Here is an 18,645-nt window from a genome sequence, read left to right on the forward strand (position 1 = left end):
ACTTTGTTTAAAACTTCAATCAACTTTATGTGCACTCAAGTCACTTTGAAATCACATTAAAATGCTGCTGTTAACTAACTTAACCATAACTCTGTTAATCGTCTGAGCTCTGCTACTGACAATTAAATTTTATGTTAACTTTCAGAACATTTTCTGATGATTTACATCAATTATACGTTGCATTCATTTTAAGCGCTTGCTTAAGATTCTTAAAATATGCAGCTCGAAAAGATTATAAATCGTATTTAAAATTTCTCATTTAATCCTTCACCTAAAAAAATCGAAGCACTTTTCGAAGTGTTCTTCTTTTTTTTTGTTTTTTTTTTGTAAATCCCCCTCGCGATATTGGCCAAAAAACACTTTACAGTTTATTACGGCTGATTGAAATTTGTGGAGCCCCGTCGTGCCCCAAAAAAAAACAGAACAGAAAATTTCATGAAGAGTGCAAATGTGTGTTTGATGCGGTTCGCAGGTGTTGAAGCAACTGCATTTTTATGATAAGATAACGCCCCAAATAAGGCGAAACTTTAATGAGCAAAGGGCAGCAACCTGTGGCCACTTCTGCATCAACAGCAGCAGCAGCATGTGGCAAGAGTCGTTGCAACAGCAGGGGGCAGACAGTCAGCAGAATTTTTTGGAGTTCGACTGCAGCCCGTGGCGAGGCCATAAAGCTTAAAACATAAAACATAAAACGTAAAACGTTTAAGTGCCGTTGGAAGAGCAGAAGAATTATATAACCAAGGAAACTCTCAGACTTGAGATTAAAGAGAAATGCAGTTGCGCCTGTGGCATTGCAATTTGAGTTGTGGGCAACCAACTGGGAGCAATGCAACGCCCACGCAGCCAACATTGTTGCAGCAGCCAGTATTGGTTGCCGATTGTCTGTGTGTGTTTGTGTGTTGCCAATGCCTAGACAAGTGCGTGGGCCAAGTTCCTGCCACATACAAGGGTCGCTAGACAGTTGCCCGGCGACATCTGCGCCAGCAATCTCTCCACGAGTCCACGACACAAGCAACAAGCAACCACAACGTCAACAACGTTGTTGTCTCTCGCTTTATAAGGCAAACGAGCCGACAGCAACTCTTTGTGTCTAGAGTTGCAGCTGCGCTTACTCTTGTTCGAATGTTCTGTACAAAATCTGGAGAGGATCAGAGCGAGCAGGGCAGGGCGTTGGCTGCGTGGGCAAACCTATGCAGGTGTTCCATAGACTGATGGGCGCCATTAGCAATTGCAATTGTCCATAGATATTGCTGCAGTTCTTGGCTGGCTGGCCACGCCTCGTGAAGTTAATTTAAAGGCGCCAACTGACAACAAATTCAAATTAAATGCGTGGCGCGTCACATAAATGTCGCCTTGTGTTTAGCATGTATGCAAATTATGCACAGCCAGCGCAACAACAATCACGACAACAACAACCAGCAGCAGCAGCAGCCAACAACAATGGTGACACATAAAATGCAAGCAAAGGTTGCTGCTGGTCAGCAACAGCTTCAGCTTCCACTAGTTGACCACGTTGTCATCGCAGTCGTTGTTGTTGCTGTGCTATGGTTGCTGCTGCCGGAGTTACTGTTGCTGTTGCTGCTGGCCGTTTATAAAGTCAAAGGGGGCAACATGGCGAGTCTTAACTGACAGACAATTACGCTAATGGGACACAAATGGCAAATTAATTAGCTGCGGGGCCACAACCAGCAGGCATTGTGCTGCTGCTGTTGCTGCTGCTGCTGTTGCATGCCACCACTCGTTGCAGTTGCAACGTTTGTTTGAGCGCATAAATCACCGATGATGGCTGCAGACCCAACACAGCGATAATAGCCAAAAGACTCCTTGCCGCTTTTTGGCTAAAGTCAACTCGAAGTCAAGTCAAGGATCTGCCCATAAACAATATTTCATTCAGGCCTCGTCGCACTTGCCACAACTATTTGAAGAATGTTGGCAAAGTTTGCACACAATACTAGTAACTCAGCTGCAAAGCTTATCTATATTAAATCTCAGTCGCTAATTATAAACAATTTGTATAATTCCTGTTTATAATTGTTACACGATTGCAATGAAACTAACTAAATTGCTAGAAAATCAACTGCTTGTTATGCAAACTGGAATTTTGCAACTAAATCAATTACATGAAAACTGTAACAAATGAATGAACATAGCTTTTTAAACAATGATATGTTTATTTGAAAATTGTTGTCTATTTTTAACATGTTTATTTGGCGAAGCATTGTCAAAGACAATAATCATAAATAGTAAAACAATAATTCTTATTTCAATTGTGATTTCTAATACAAAAAAAAGAATTTTTAAAAAGAAAACTTCATATCTGAGAGCTCAATCTCTACTTTTTGTTAAGATGATATAAATAATTTAAAATAATATTATAATAAAGAAATAAGAAAGCTACAGTCAAGTATGATCAACTATGAAATATACGCTAACTATTTTTAATAAAATCATATTCAAAAAATATATCTAAATAATACCACAAAATAATAAAAATATACTAAATCCTATATTTGGTATAACTATATATAGTACTACATTCAAAATATACTAAAAAGTACAAAATATACCAAATTGTCAGCTAGTATATTTTATAGTCGCTTTTTGCCATGTAAAAATATTTCTTAAATAACTTCGGCAATTATTATCGGATCACAATTTACTATTAAGGATTCTTATGGTAAATACTATAATTCTTATTAAATTTACTAAAACTTCAAGGATATATATAATTTATGGGTTCGAAGCAGAACTGTAAGAGCTATTAATTGAATTTTAATGTATTTATAAATATTAATAAGAATTTTACCTAGAATGTAAATTATGCAGCTAACCTTTTGTGCACTAAAATGAAAAGCCTATAATTATAATAATCCTGATCACAAGGTTTGGTTTACTTAACAGCAAAACTCGTATGAGGTTAAGATACATCTTTTGTAAGGTACAAACTCTCAACTTACAACCCTCATGGATATTTAATATTTAATAATGTTAATTGTAGCGTGAATTCTTTTTCATCCTTCACTAAACTGTAGTACTTTGAAAATACATATTACAAAATCCTTACAGTATATGTATTATGATAATAACAGCAAAAGTAAGCAGTTTATTATATGGCAATCTTACTTAATAAAAGTAATACAGCAAAGAAATCTTTCCCACTAAAAAGTGAAAACAGTTTCTGTACAAAAATATGAAGAAATAAAATCTCATTACTTTATTACTACTTTCGGTAACCACAACGTATTAAAAGCCACTTAAAAATATGATAAATTTAAATGCGAAAATAATGCTGTAATGAAGTCAGCTGATTATAGACTAAATATAGTTGCTGCTGCTGGTGGTATGATTACCATCGGCAACCAGAGTAATGACAGAGTCTGCAATTGCGGCAACATTAAAAGTGATGTCCTTTGGCGAAATGACTTTCAAATCATGTTGACAATTGCAATCGCCAACAATGATGGCCAACAAGCTGAGATGATGATGAACCAGTTAGCCATGCCAATTGTCTGTAATTTCAGCTGTGGTTGCTGTTGTTGTTGCTGATGTGGTTGTTGCTGTTGCTGTTGCACAGGTGTCGAACTGACGAACTGTTGAGATCAGGTAATCAATGCACTCAGCTGCACACGTAAAATGTAATACATCTTGTTTATTATTGTTGCCAGTTGTTGCAGCAGCAGCCACAGCAGGTTGTTGCTAATTTTTTTGTGGTTGCAGGTTGCTGCTTGCTGTTTTCGGTAGCTGTGTGTGAATATGGTGCCGCCTCTTTGATTATTAAGCGAGCTGCAGGCGCAACAGCATGTAAATTGTATGCAACAGCAACAACAACAACAATAATCTCCATAATTATAAAGCGCAGCGACGACAACAATGCTAACAACAGCAGCAGCAACTGCAGCAACAACAACAGCAATGTGAACAATGGCAACGTTCTTATCGCTTACAACTTGTTTCGATTCCATTGACCAACTATGGACAGGCGGCGATTCAATGCTTAATTTGGCCAAAAGGCGCATTGTTGCTGACTGGTTGCTGGTTGCTGGCTGTTTGGCTGCTGGCTGGTCAAGCGAATTGTTTAATTGTCGGCGTATGCGGCGCCATAAATGCGCCACAATGCCCAGACATGGCCAACAAAACGCGACAACGCGACGTCGCAGACAGACAGACAGCAGAGAACCTTCCATAATTGCCCAGACAGAGACTAAAAGTCAAAGACTTATTGATGCACTGCCTGGCCAAAGTCTAATGATAGGTGCTGCCACATAAAAGTGAAAAGCAACCACAGGCGAGCAAAGCAATTGGTGTGAAATTGGCCTTCGTGGAACAAGAGAGAATGAAACAAGTAAGAAAGCTACAGTCGAGTGTGCTCGACTGTGAGATACCCGCTACCCATTTTTAATAAAGGCAAAATATTGCGGTGTTATTTTCAAAATATACCGAAAATACTAAAAATAAAATAAATAAAATAAAATCGATATAGTACACCATTCAAAATATACCATAGACGGCACAATATACCAGATTGTCAGCCATACAAAAGTATTTCTTTAATAACTTCGACAATTTTTATCTGATCGCAACCAAATTTTCAGGAATCATAACTACTATAGTAATTATTGTATATACCAAAATTCGCAACTCTAGCTTTAAACTTACGCTTGTTATTCGATTTTTTTTAATTTGCGGGGGCGGAAGTGGGCGTGGCAAAAATTTGAAACAAACTTGATCTGCGTGCAAACATAACAAATGCTGTCGAAAAAAAAATATAGCTATATCTCTTGTAGTCTCTGAGATCTAGGTGTTCATACGGACAGACGGACAGACACACAGACGCTGATGAAGAATATATATACTTTATAGGGTCGGAGATGCCTCCTTCTACCCTATGGGTAGCGGGTATAAACAGAGCTTTTGGCCGTGCATTGCAATTAGATGCGAGAGGTTCAAAAGGTGTTGCCACAGCGCTGAGCATTTATCAGTGCAAACAAGCGCTAAGCGAAATCCTGGCTAAAAGCGAAAAAAGCGAAAAAGCGAAACCCTTTGGCGGCCAACGGGCAACATGTTCAGCGAGCTAATAAGGATAATTGCATCGCCCCAAACTGGGGCGTTAAGTGAGCTTCGGAAAATTTGACAAATTGCCATCAGACTGAACTGGAGTCGACGTGTAAACGGTTGCAGGTGTTTTGAATGGGCGTGGCACAACACAACAACACAACACAACACAGCGAAAGAGAGACCCAAAGGCAAGTCATGAGTCTGAGTCCTAAATCCAGCGCCCAGCGCGATTTGTATCGCTGTCCAATTAAGGCAGCAACATGCGGTGGCAGCAACATGTTGCCAACCAAAAAGTATGAAACTTTTTAAAGCGATATTGCTAACGAAGCACTGACAATGAGCGCATATTGCCGTCACTTTGACACTCCCGCGAAAAGCGTGTAAACTCAGAGAATGAAACGAAATGTGAACAAAATTCATTACGATTTCGATTTAAGTTGAATAATTATTTATCTAGATAATGCTCTCCCTCTCTTCACCTCCTCCTCCTCCTCCTCCCGCTCTCATTCATTCATTTGCTGCAGCTTTTGCTGTGATTCATATCAGCGCAATTGCAGGCGTGTCAACGACAACCAGCAACGATTGCTGCCATGGCTGCAGTTGTTGTTGCTACCACTAAGCTGTTGGCTGTTGGCTGCTGGCTGCTGGCTGCTTGGCTGGCCATATGCATTCGGCTGAGCCCCAAACTGAAGCTCAGGCTTGACATAAAACAAATAGACTGTCAGTTTATGTAGCATTTGGAATGACTAAATGTTTCCCCTGATTGCCTTTTTTTCTTGTTGTTGCTTGTTGCTGCCTCGACTTGTATTCGATAGGAAATTAACCAAGCAACGCCAACCAGCAACAGTTGCTGCCAGTGAAAAGTGACAGCCAGCTGGATTTACTTATTACGCTTAATAATATCGCTTATCTTTGCCATCGATTATATGAGCAATTTATTGCCGCCAGCTCATATCCTGAACTGATACATTTTTATTTGATTAAATGCTTAATATTTCACTTTATCTTGTTATCATTTGGTTATTAAATATAATAAATAGATTTATCAACTCAATTGTGGTTAAATCTTAAATTTATTGTTATTACATTATTATACAATTCTTCTTACTAAATTTTGTTTCTTTATTTTCACTGAACTTAGAATTAAGAAATTTACTCTTTTGCTTAAAAAATTTTCTTTTCTATTTATGTTTGTAAACTATCTCTTTAGAATAATAATTTGTATATTCTAAAGTGTTATTTATAATTAACACTCGTAAAAGGCGATAAACAAACTTTAACAAAAAAAGCAAGTGAGAAAGCTTCAATCGAGTGAGCACGACTGTGAGATACCCTCTTCACATTTTAAATGAAAGCAAAACAGTGTGACATAAAATATACCAAACAATTATACCAACAATTACTAAAACATACAAAAGAATTTATTTAGTATATTGGCATACTATAATTTTCTTCAAATATACCTAGTCAATATACCAAAAATATGAAAATGTAGTGCGACATTATTCTTAGTATATACCAGAATAGTATACTAAAAATACTAAAGTATACCAAAACTTTTATTTGGTATATTTGTATACTATAATGTGACATATCATAGTGCGACATTATTCTTAAAACGTACCAAGGTAATATACCGAAAATACTAAAATATACCGAAATCTTTATTTAGTATAATGATACACTGTATATACATACATACATACATACACATGTATTATTATTCATTTAAGTGGCGAATGGAATATAATACTATTCAATATAAAAGCTAAACTAAACACTTCAAGAAGTTCACAATATACCATAGAATTTAATATTCAAACAATAAATAAATAGATTTCAATTTGTGATAAATTTTGAATTTTTTTTGATTATATTAATTATATTTAAATGTGTTTCAGAGAAATAGAAGATATCTGTGCCACCTTTTCCTCTATAATTTTTCATATGATATTTTGCTTGTGCGATTTTTAGTATTTGCAGTCTTTTATGTCATTTATCCCTTAATAACTTTTTGGTTTATTTTGTTCTAATTATTTCAATAATAGTTTCAAATGGATTTTTAAATACTTCAAAGTAAAAATATGCTCTTCTTACATTATAAAAATTTCATTTCTAAATCTACCGATTGCGCTTACTTTCACTTACTCCCCATCTATATACTTATTTACTTATCTGTATATGGCTAATTCCATGACGGAATTTGTCCCGTGCGAGACTTTTTACAGCCAAAATAACATAAGATAACATAAACTGAAACCATTTTAATAATAAGTGACTGTTATTCTTAAAGATTTAGATAAGCACTATAATTAGGGCTAAGATTGATTTTAGGAACTTATTCCGTTTTCCGATAAAATATATAAATTCGTTAATTTTTTTGGTTTGCGTACGAATTTGTTCATTTTTTAACTTATCTTAAAGCAGAAAAGAATTCGAAAACCATTTTTAGCTCTAATTAAAGTACTGATTTAGATCTAAAAGAATAACCTTTTCTTATTTTTAAAATTGTTTCAGTTTATGTTATTTTCACTTGAAAGAGCGTCGTTCGTGACAAATACGTCATGAAATTACCCATATTATATTTCTAACTCAACACTTCCTCATTTGAAAAATTCACACTAGACTAGATTTATATGTTCTCTTTATATTTAAATTTGCTAATCAATTTGCATAGCCATTTTAGCTCAAAGAATGCGAATAACTCCTCCAAGTTCAATTACATTTTGAATTATGTGCATCGCTGCTTTCCTGCCTCATCTGGTCCACCATCTGTCCTCCTCACTTCTCTCTCCCCCTCTCACCTTGGCCAACATTCTTGTTGCTGTAATGAGCCTTAATAAATTGCCGCGGCTGATGTAATGGCAATGTGTGTGTATGTCATTATATCTTGATCTGATTAACATAACTCTGCGCTGACTAATCAAAGTAACTCCCCTGCACCTGTTGTCAGCTGTCAGCCGCCGCCCACTGCGACAATTGTGGGCGTGTCTCTGCTGCGGTTGCATACTTAGCATATTTCATGCGATCAATTCAATTACAAGACCCCAAGACAGAGAGAGAGATAGAGAGAGAGAGAGATAGAGAGATATACTCGATACCAATTTTGCTTAGCTCCGCAGCGGAAGCAGCAACGAGGCGATGGGGGCGGGGGGAATTAAAAATGCGTGAAAGCGTCGATGCTATGTTATCGCCCAGAGTTGTTGTTGGTTGGAGAGCAGCAGCAGCGGCAGCTCCATAAATAAATCAAAGCCTGGGGAGCATTTCAACTGTGGACCAGTTTCACTTTAAGAGCGGCTCAATTGATAAAAATGCAAAAGCTGCAAGCAACAAAATCAACTCAGCAGCAACAGCAACAACAACAACAGCAACAGCAAGTGGCGGCAACGACAACTTTGTTAGGCAACGGCAAATTTTAGCCAAGATTTATGTGGCCATAAATGCGATTACAGAGCTCCAGCGAAACGTCAAAAAAAAGGAAAAAAAATAGAAAGAGAAAAAAATAATAAAAATAAAAAAAGGAGAAACAAAACTGCGAGTCCAGTTTGCACTTTACATGGTTTTGTAATTTATTTCTGACGCTTCGATTGCATTCTAATGACAAGTGCAGCAACGTCGACGTCGACGCCGCTGTCGACGCCAACGCCAACGTCAACGACGCCGACGCAGCAGCAACAGCTAATGCCAATTCTTTGGCATAATTCACAGAAAGTTGCCGTTGCCTTTGCAGTTACGGTTGCTGTTGTTGTTGCTGTTGTCGTGTCTGCTGCGGCTGCTGCTGTTGTTGGTTGTTGCTGGTTATTGCTTGTTTGCTTGTTGCTGTTTGCTTTTGGCTGCTTGCTGTTTGCTGCTTGCCACTGGCGGCGTTCACACTTCAAATTGCCAATTTGCATATTTTTGGCATACGTAATGCAACAGCAAGCAGCTAAAGTAAATACAAGACTAAGACATACCCTCGAAATGTATGCAATAAGGAGTACTCAATATAAACTGTGAAATTGATGAAGTTGAATACTAAAAATTCAGTCTGAAGGCCTAAGATGCTAATGCTTAGCTTTAAACTTAACTCTTACTGATAATTTTGTATAATTGTCCTTCCTTGTTCATTTCTAATAAACTAAGATTAAGATTAAGTGAGTATTTAATTTTAAAGTTATTATAACTTAAATTAGTTTCCTAGAAATTAACAAACAAGGACAATTAAAGTTGAGATTAATACAAGATATGGTAAATCTACTCTGATGAAAGTTAAGGTTTCTCAACTTCCTATGCATATTAAATGGTCAAAATTATAATTAATTTATTCATCATATTATGTAGTGCCAAAAACTGATTGCATTAAAATAAATCATTGTGTTAGTTATTTAATTTACCGAGTAAACACGATTTACTACAATAAATTTAAAATATTTGTGGTACGGAATTTAGTTTTTAGAAAGTTATTTTAGCTTTAGTAGTTAGTAATCAGTTGTATATATAAAATTCATATATAAAAATATATATATTCATATATAAAAATTATATAAATCAAAAGTATGATATATAAAATATACATAAAATTGTTGCTTATTGCTAAGCAGCTAAATAGAAAAGTGTGTCACTTATGTGATTGAAAATTTACAATTTTCTAGAAATTCATTCAGTTGAACTAAGAATTCAATTTAATATAACAAAGCTATAAAATTTCTTGCAAATATTACAAAGCATGAAAAGTGAAAATATATTTTAATCCCTACCTAATACATATATGTATATACGTAGCTTATACTTTTTTTGTTGAGCAGCAATAATTTTGTCTGGAAATTGTGTTTATATGATAATAGTATTTTCGATTTCGAAGCACTGCTATTTCAAAGTTCACAGCTGTAGATATATACGTATACTTATTTTGTTAAACAGCTATAAGAATAATTTGATGTGATTGATTTTTAGATAGACAATTCGCTACAAAGAATAAACTTCAAGTTGAAGTAAAAAATTAAACACATAATAAGCAGCAATTAATTATTACTAAGCTAAGTAAATGAAGTGTTTGTGTGAGCAATCTAAAGCTGATGTAGAACCTATTAACTTTATGTTTTAAATAGCAATCATGCCGCATCGAGACTGCACTACAGAGTATGTGCCACAAAACGTTTGTTGCATAAATCAAGTGTCTGCGCGTTTTCGGCGCGTTTTATATCGCTCGCCTGCATCTTTTGCTGGCAATTCATCTCATTCTCATGCACACACTCAGATTTCGGATGTGGATTTCGATTTGGTTATAAAAAAAAACAAATATATATGCATTTGCCATAATTAATTCCATTTGCACATGCAAACGTTGCGCATACGCCTCGTAGACCAAACCAACAAAAACCAAAAAAAGCTGTTAAAATTGAAGTGTGCAGCTGACTTATCGTTTGGGGCGCATTAGACACGCCCACTGGCAAGTGTTGTTGTTGTTGCTGTTGTCTAGCCTGGGAAGCTGTTGATGGCTTTGCTTTCGATGTTGCTGCGACTTCGACTTCGAGTTCGACTTTGGCTGCTGCTGTCGATGCTGATGTTGATGTGTTTTGACTTGTGCGCTGATTTACGGCCCAGCGCCTGCCGCGCAGCAATTTGTTTGACTGCCACAAAGCAAGCAAGCAGCAGTCTGGAGATGTTGCCAAGGCCAACAGTTGCTGGCTGCAACAGGCTCAAATTAACGCGCCAGTCGCCACATAACTTGCCGTACGCATAAAACATGTTAAGTAATCAATTGCTGGACGGTACAATGCAATGGAAGCCAAGTGTTCATTGCCAATGCCAAAGGCAATGTGCGGCCACAGTTGCCACATTTTTAAGGGCTACCAAACACGTGCAACAACTGCTGTTGCTGTTGCCTGCCTTTGTTGCTGCTGCTGCTGCAACTTCAAAGTATCCTGCGGCATAATGCGCTTAATAAACCATGAATCACTGTCCAAGAGCCTGTCAGGCTGTCTCGACTGCGCCGTCTGTTGCCTGCTTGCCTGCCTGCCTGCTTGTTGCTGTTGTGTCTGGGGGCAGCAACATTGATTTTGTCACGACGCAAACACTTTAAAGCAACAGCCAACAATTGCTAAAGTGCGCGCGCTGCGTCCACGTCCAAGTAAATGATGTGCGCATGTGATAAAGGGCTCCGCAAACGAGCTGAGCGCAGACTCCAAACTCGACTTTGACTTTAACCCTAGTTGCTGTTGTCGTCGTCGTCGTCGTTGTTGTCGCTTGAGTGGCATAAAAAACGACTTGCACTTGGACTTCAGAGAGAGAGCGAGAGAGAGTGAGCTCCATGGGGGCTATCAACATTCTCAGGTGCGCCAGGTCTCTTTTGTTTCTTTGCCAATGGCCAATGGCTCAGCTTTGCACACACACACAGCTTCTTCTTCTTCTACAGCTGCAGCCAAAAATTGTTGTTGCCAGTTGCGACCCTAAGCCCACCATCCGTGCCTAGTTAAGTTGTTAGCTGCCCTCGGGGAGCAAAGCCAGCGAAATACTCCCAATTGCAGTTGCAATCCCAGTTGCTGCTGCTGTTGCATGCAACTTATGCAAGTTCCCTTTCGGGTCCAAGCCATCCGCCATCCAGGCATCATTAATCAGCTCGGGTTCATCAGCGGCAACATGGTTCATTAGCTTTGGTTAGTTGTTGTTGCTGTGGCTGTTGTTGCTGTTGTTGCTGGCGTGCCCATTTGGCGGCCTGCTGTCGACGATTCTAATCATAAGGCACCAGCAGCGACAACAACAGCAGCAGCAGCAACAGTTGTTGCGGTTTTCCTACAGCAGCAACAGCAGCAACCACAACCGCATTGCTCTCTCGTCTGCCGCAAGTTAATTGGCTAGAAGTTTTACATACATACTAGATGCAACTCCCCAAAAACTTTGGCGGCAAAGCAGCGTCTGTTGTTGTCGTTGCTGCTGTTGTTGTTGTTGCTGCTTCGGCTTATTTGGTAGCAACGTCAGCGAGGCATTATCAAATCCCGCTGCTCATTGTTGTTGCTGCTGCTGCCTGTGGTTGTCGCTGTGCCTTATGCATATTTACTCGTTCGTATGTTGCCCAAGCCCAGAGACTTTGGCAGTGATCTTGTCGTCGCGAGTGCCACGTCTGATTACGCTGACAGTTTCCCGCAGCTTTAAGCAGCTACTGTTAGTTGCAACAGCGTGGGAAACTTTGCCAACTTGGCCCAAAAACTCAACATGTAAGAACGCTACTGTTCTGTGTCTCATTCACTGCGAGATACCGACTGAACAATTTTAGGGGAATACACAAACAATTGCTTATCATTCATACTTAAAATATAAATACATATATATGAATACTTTTTCCCCATCAAAACTTATATTCTTCTTTAATTTAACGTTTAAAAAAAAACAACATTGACCAACAATATTTTCTTTAAACACATTCACTTGTAAATGTTTTTGTTTTATTATTTGAATAAAATGTTATAATTATCAATATTGAAATGATCTCTATGTTTTAGATTACATTTAACTTTTTATGGAGCGGTTAGAGACTGTGATTTTATTCATAATAAAGAAATTAAGTTACATTGAACAAAAAAAAGTATTGTCAACAAATTTGTTGTCTTAAGCTCTTTTAGTCGCTGAAATCTTGGAGTTTTATGCGGCGGACAGACAGGCAGACGGATAAAGCGAAATCCCTTTGACTGATGCTGATTCTAATAAAGTATTCTATTAATTTCACTATCAATTAGATCAATTTAGTTGGAATTCATAAAAAGAAGTATTCTCGCTCTAGTATGGTGGCTCTAGTTTTTATAATCTCTGAGAAATTAGATTTTAAATGGGCGGACAGACAGACTGACGAATAAAGCCAAATCGCTTTAACTAATGATGATTCTAGTAAAGTATCCTGATTATCAATATCAAAATGATGGTATTTGGCGTTAACATTACATTAACCATTTTATCGAGCCGCCAAAATAAATTTAGTAGCTTTTGATACAAAGAATTGTCAACAAATTTGGAGTCCTTATGAATTTTTTGTCCCTAAGATCTAGAAGTTTAAATGGGCGGAGAGACACAGACTGATAACACAAAATCACCTGAACTTATGCTGATTCTAATAAAATATTTTGATTATCGATACCAATTAGATTAATTTAGTTGCATTTAATACAAAATAGTATTCTCCACATATTTGGGGTCCTTAACTTCCTATAATCTCCGAGATTTAGGGTGGCGGTCATACAGACAGACGGATAAAGCAAAGTCGCCTCAACTGATGATGATTCTAATTAAGTATTCTAATTATCTATTATTAATTTAATTGCATTTAATATAAATAAGTATAATCCAACCATTTGGAGTCTTTAACTTCTTGTAATCTCTGAGATATGGGATCTTAACTGGACGGACAGACAGACAGACGAATAAAGCAAAATCAGCTTAAGTGATGCAGATCTAACTAAGATAATTCATGAATTGAATTGGAGTTTTACAAAAATACTCTCAATTAGCACAGAACTACTATACCCATTTACGTTTACTCCTATCGGGTATAGAAAAAATGTTATCAATGTCATAGCAAAATGCTTAAGGGAGTGCTAAGCTAAAAGAGCTAATTAAAAAAGCTCGCTTCAGTGGAGCATGCAACACTCAGCAGCAAGCAACGCGGCTGGCGTTGACAAATCATGCCAACAAGTCTATCAAAACCTGACAACAATTTGCATCTTGCCGGTTGAGTTCATCATATGAGTATGTTATTTATGTTAAACCAGACAGACTACTAGCAGCAACAACTGCTCCTGTTTTTCATAAAAGTTGAAGCTACTGTGCGCAACAAACAACAGGATGCATAAAATTTATGAAACAACGACGCCTTTTGCTCACATAATTAAATCAGACAAAGCGCAGCTCATGTAAATCCAAAAAGTGAGGAGGAAAAAGGAGGCAGAGCTGCAAAGTTGAGAGCTGAGATTCGAGACTAGTTCGAATAGTTGACCGGATGCGGCAGACCAGAAATGCAGCTTGACTATTTTTAATTACCATTGCGAGCTAAAAGCTAAAGCTAAAGGCAACAGCTGCTGTGTCTGGCACTGTAATTGTTATAGTTTGTCAAGTGGGGAGTGGGGAGGTAGAGAAGCTGCAACTTGCGAGGCATGCGAATCAATTACACACAGAGACTCTGCTTCAAGCCCGGCAATCGACGTCGCCGGCGATTAACTGCAGTGACTTTACCTGTTCTCTCTTTCTCTCAAGTCTCACAATCTCAGTCGCAGTCTCAATCTGTGTGAGCGCTTTCATTAAAGTGCAAATTATGACTTGCCAGTTCCGCCAGGTGTTGGCCTGTCCTATTTGTCTTTAGTCGCCGCCGCTGTTCACTGTTCACTGTTCTCCATCCATCGCCGCCCTTTTCTTCTCTCGATATAAAGTTATCAACGCCGATCGTCGTCATCCGCTGCAACATTAATTAGCGCTCTTTGCACAATTTATAAATAAATTTATGGCGCCAAGCGCTGAGCCTCGATTGCCACAACAACTTCGTTGTATTTCAAATCAAACATAAACACAAAACTTAAAAACATGCAAAACTTAAAAAGAAAAACATTTGTACCATCGTTCCGTAATGATTACAACTAATCTCCAATTAACTGCACTGCAGTTTCTTCGTTTTAAGAGCACTTGCAACAGCCGATGACCTCCGTGAAGTAGATGTGATAATCGAGTACCTCGTAAACCTTTTCCTGCACATTCGACTCGATCTCATTGTAGGCCATGTGCCAGCGACAGTTGTTGCCACGTTTCGATTTAATCAAACGACACAGAAACTTCATCAGCTCGTAGACTTCGTCTATTTTGTTGTCATCCACCAGATAGCAGAAGCTCATAAACATCAAGTTCACATCCGCTGGCTGCGGTGTGTCCTCAGTCTTCACCCAGGTGATTATCATTTTCTTGAATTCAGGATCAACTCCGTCGTTCTCCACCACCAATTGTGTTGGTGATGCTACTTTGGCTACTTCCTTGGCAGCCGGCTCAGCTGGCTCTATTATCCCTTCTGGAATTGTTTTGGTATTCTTCAAATACTGCAGGATTTGGGGATGCATGTGATCTGGCAATTTCTTCACGTAATCCACCACAATTTGATCGGAGCGACAAGCGGCGCGTTTCAGCTGCCGCTCAAGCGCCACTTTCGAAGTCGATGGCTGCAGATCGCTCACACTCAAAGGACTTGTGCTGGGGGACAACGAACGTCGCCATCCTGGCAACGGTGGCGAATTTGGAGGCGTCGATGGGAGGAACTCCTGAGGCGAAGGCGATCGACTGATCGATCGCATTCGTCGCGACTTTAAAGGCGATTTTCGACGGCTTACGCGACTGCTAAGTTCTGTATCAACTTTGGCTGATGGCAAATACTCATCCGGAAAGCTGAGAATTTCGCGACGTAAATCCTCGGGCAGTTGAGCCAACACTTCCGGATCGAACTGCTCTATTGTTGCTTGCCTTGATGTCCTTGCGGGTTTAAACCGCAAGTCGGTTGCCTTCCTTGGACTGTCGTCAAGTTGTTGTTTCTTCTCCTCCTCGATATTTTCCTCAAACAAATCATCGCGCATGGATATGCGTGTGTTTCCAGTTGGTATTTGCTCAAAGCCTTTGCGCTGTCGATTTGCTGCCGCAGTCATTAACATGGTAAGCACATTGACCTTTCCTGAATTCTTAGGTATCTCAACTTCTGGCTCCTTTACCTTGGCTATGGACACATCTACTGGTTTAGCTACAAATTGAAATCAAAAAAGTAAAAAATTGAAGTTTCAACGTAAAATTTTGAATTTGTACATACTCTTTTGTTTTTCTGACATTTTCACAAACATATTCTTGATGACATTCTCCTTCTTCGACTCGACAACATCGTCCAACTTGCTTAGATGAATGCCAATGCCGCGCAGCTCATGCGGCGGATATCCCGACTCCTTCATCATTCGTAGCACATTCGATGTAATGACCTGAACATCATTGGTGCTCTGCTTGAGCAGCACAGACTTTGTCTGATTGTCGCAGACGCCGTGACCCATAAACTTCGAGGTTTCCACGGGCGCCTCGGCAGCGCGTACCATTAGCTTCAGTGTAATCGATTTGGCTTTGCGCTTAATCTCAGTCAGTCTGGTATGAACCTCTACGCTCAGCTGTTGCAGAAATGTCTCCAGATCTTCGTTTTTTTGTAAAGCGTATGCCATAATTGACCTCAGCTGAGACAGATTTGCGTTGCTACAAGTGAACATACATTAATTTTATAGAACTTAAATGCTAATTGAGCGAGTGACTCACCTGCTCATAGACCAAGGGACGCGGATCGAGACCACGACAATTTTGATACAGTGTTTGCGCCATCTTCTTGCCCAGCAGCATCTCCAGACTCACCAGCGAAGCTTGCTGCACATCGCCACATGTCTTCATGCCCGCTTGGTTGAGTCTATAGGTCGTGCTGCTGCCCACACCTGGTAACACGTCTATATCCAGAGAGGCCATATAATTGGCTGCATCTTCAGTCTCAAGCAAATGCTGGCCATTTGGTTTGGCCACCTTGGTGGCCAGACGAGCCATTAATCTTGGAAAAAAAATAAACGTTACTTGATGTTTACTATTTAAATACAATTAAAATATACTCACTTGTTGTCGCCCACTCCGGCGGAGCAGGGACATTTGGTAGCTTCGCGCACTTCTTGACGCAAGAGGGATACGAAGGTCATGGCATCCACCTGCAAGTCCTGCAGCAGATCTGTGAGATCAACAAACATTTCGTCACAGCTAACAGCCTCAATGTTTAGTGTATAACTTGCCACAATATCGTACAAAGCAAATGCTACCTGCAATTCATTAATGTTGTAGTGATATCTCAATACTTACAATTGAATTGTTTTTTTTGTAAAATATGAATTATTTAGCCTTATTGCACGATTTAACTCTGAATAAGTCTGTCATACAATAAGGCTGGATTTTGAATCATTGAATTAGCGTTTCATTATAGCAATTGCATTTTAAGATTGTCAGAATAGACACATTAAAAAAAAAATCCAGCCTGATTGCACGGTAAACTCTGTATAAGTTAATCGTACAATAAGGCCCGTTTGAGTTGAGTCTGTCAATTATTAGTAAGAATTTAGATACATTGATTAAAAGCACTTACCTGGCGATAGTGCTCAAAGTCGTATGGAATAGTCTTGAGTTCGGGACACAGTTTCAGAGCTTGGCCCACAAACATGCCATTGCGAATGCCTTTAGCTCGAGCCTCATAACTGCAGGATGCAATCTCTGAGAGCGACATCTTCATGTCAAAACCGCCGCGAACTTTGTCCGCCAGCACATTGTTGTGCAAATGCTGTTCGAAGCGTTGGGCGAACAGTTCCTGCTCCACCTGACGATTGGCTTGCGGATGGACTGGCACATCGCTGGCTCCGCTGCCGCCCTTGGAGTGTGTCACCGCGACGGGCAGGCCACGCAACTCTGGGTGATTGACCAAACCCACCGATACGAAGAAGCAATCCATATCAATGTGCATCACACGACGTTTGACAGTTGCGGGCAACAGCGGCTTGGGCTTTTTCATCAGGAACGAACGCATCGATTCACGTTTCTCAAAGGATTTGTTAGCATGTGACTGGCGCAAGTCGCAGACATATTGTTTGAAGCCAGCACCAAGTGTGGCAATGTGATGCAGTCGCGAATTCTTATAGAACTCGCCAAGGAATGCCGGATCGACAGCAGTGAGAGCACGGCCTGGATTTGTGGTAGCAGATATATTGGTGATGCTGTTGTTGTTGCTGATGTTGGTGGTGTTTTTGTCGGGCGATGTGGCTACAGCCTGCTGCAGCTCCTTGAGTACGCCACCCAATTCCTTAGACAACCTTTCGGTCTCATCCATATCCATATCCGTGGCAGTTGAATTGTTGTTCTTGCCTTTGGTAAAGTTAATTCGCGGCTGTGTCGTCTTTTGATTGGTATACAGTAGATATGGCTTATAGTCGAGCACACGTGACTCACTCACACAGTCCACAACCCATTGGGCACTTATAATCTTACTGGTGTCCATTTTACGCACCTTCACATCCGGCAAATTGGATGCAATGATGAAATTCGTGTGCGAGCGTTCATAGTGATGAAAGATGCCGCCGTGCACCATCATAATGCGCTTCAGCTCGTCAGCTGATGGATTTGTGCGTCCGTTGACAAATATGGAAATTCCATCAAATATATTTGACTTGCGAAACGGATCGCTGGCGGCGGCAAATTGTTCCTCGAGCTTGGATTTCTTGGCTTCAAAGTAACCGCCCTGTAAACACACACCAATTGAATAACTACGTTGCTCTTGAAGAGTTAGATATAGGGACCACTTACCCAATCACCAAATCCATTGTCATCGTCGCGACCCATCGCTTTTATTTTTAATCTTCACTTATTCCGCCAACTATTTATTTGACGTTTCTTAAAGGAGCTTGATTTATTTATGGAGGTGTGACCATAGCAGTGCTTCGAAAATAAACGTTTTGGCGCCGATGGAATAGACCAACCAAAATTCAAATATGCTGAGAACTCCCCCTGGTTATACTTCTATAGAGATTTCACAAATTTATC

The 18,645-nt window shown here is 39.4% G+C and overlaps 1 protein-coding gene across 1 annotated transcript; it reads right to left on the bottom strand.

The window, feature by feature from the left end:
• Positions 1–14,538: 14,538 nt before the first annotated feature.
• Positions 14,539–18,527, bottom strand: LOC132790887 (DNA repair protein Rev1). Its single transcript, XM_060799633.1, is given in 7 exon segments — positions 14,539–15,790; positions 15,857–16,232; positions 16,234–16,281; positions 16,342–16,621; positions 16,684–16,880; positions 17,201–18,343; positions 18,409–18,527. Coding segments are annotated over 7 exon segments (3,183 nt in total). The 5' UTR covers positions 18,445–18,527; the 3' UTR covers positions 14,539–14,687.
• Between the last annotated feature and the right edge of the window lie 118 nt (positions 18,528–18,645).

The sequence above is a fragment of the Drosophila nasuta genome, chromosome 3 (genome assembly GCF_023558535.2).
Source record: "Drosophila nasuta strain 15112-1781.00 chromosome 3, ASM2355853v1, whole genome shotgun sequence".
NCBI classification, from domain to species: domain Eukaryota; kingdom Metazoa; phylum Arthropoda; class Insecta; order Diptera; family Drosophilidae; genus Drosophila; species Drosophila nasuta.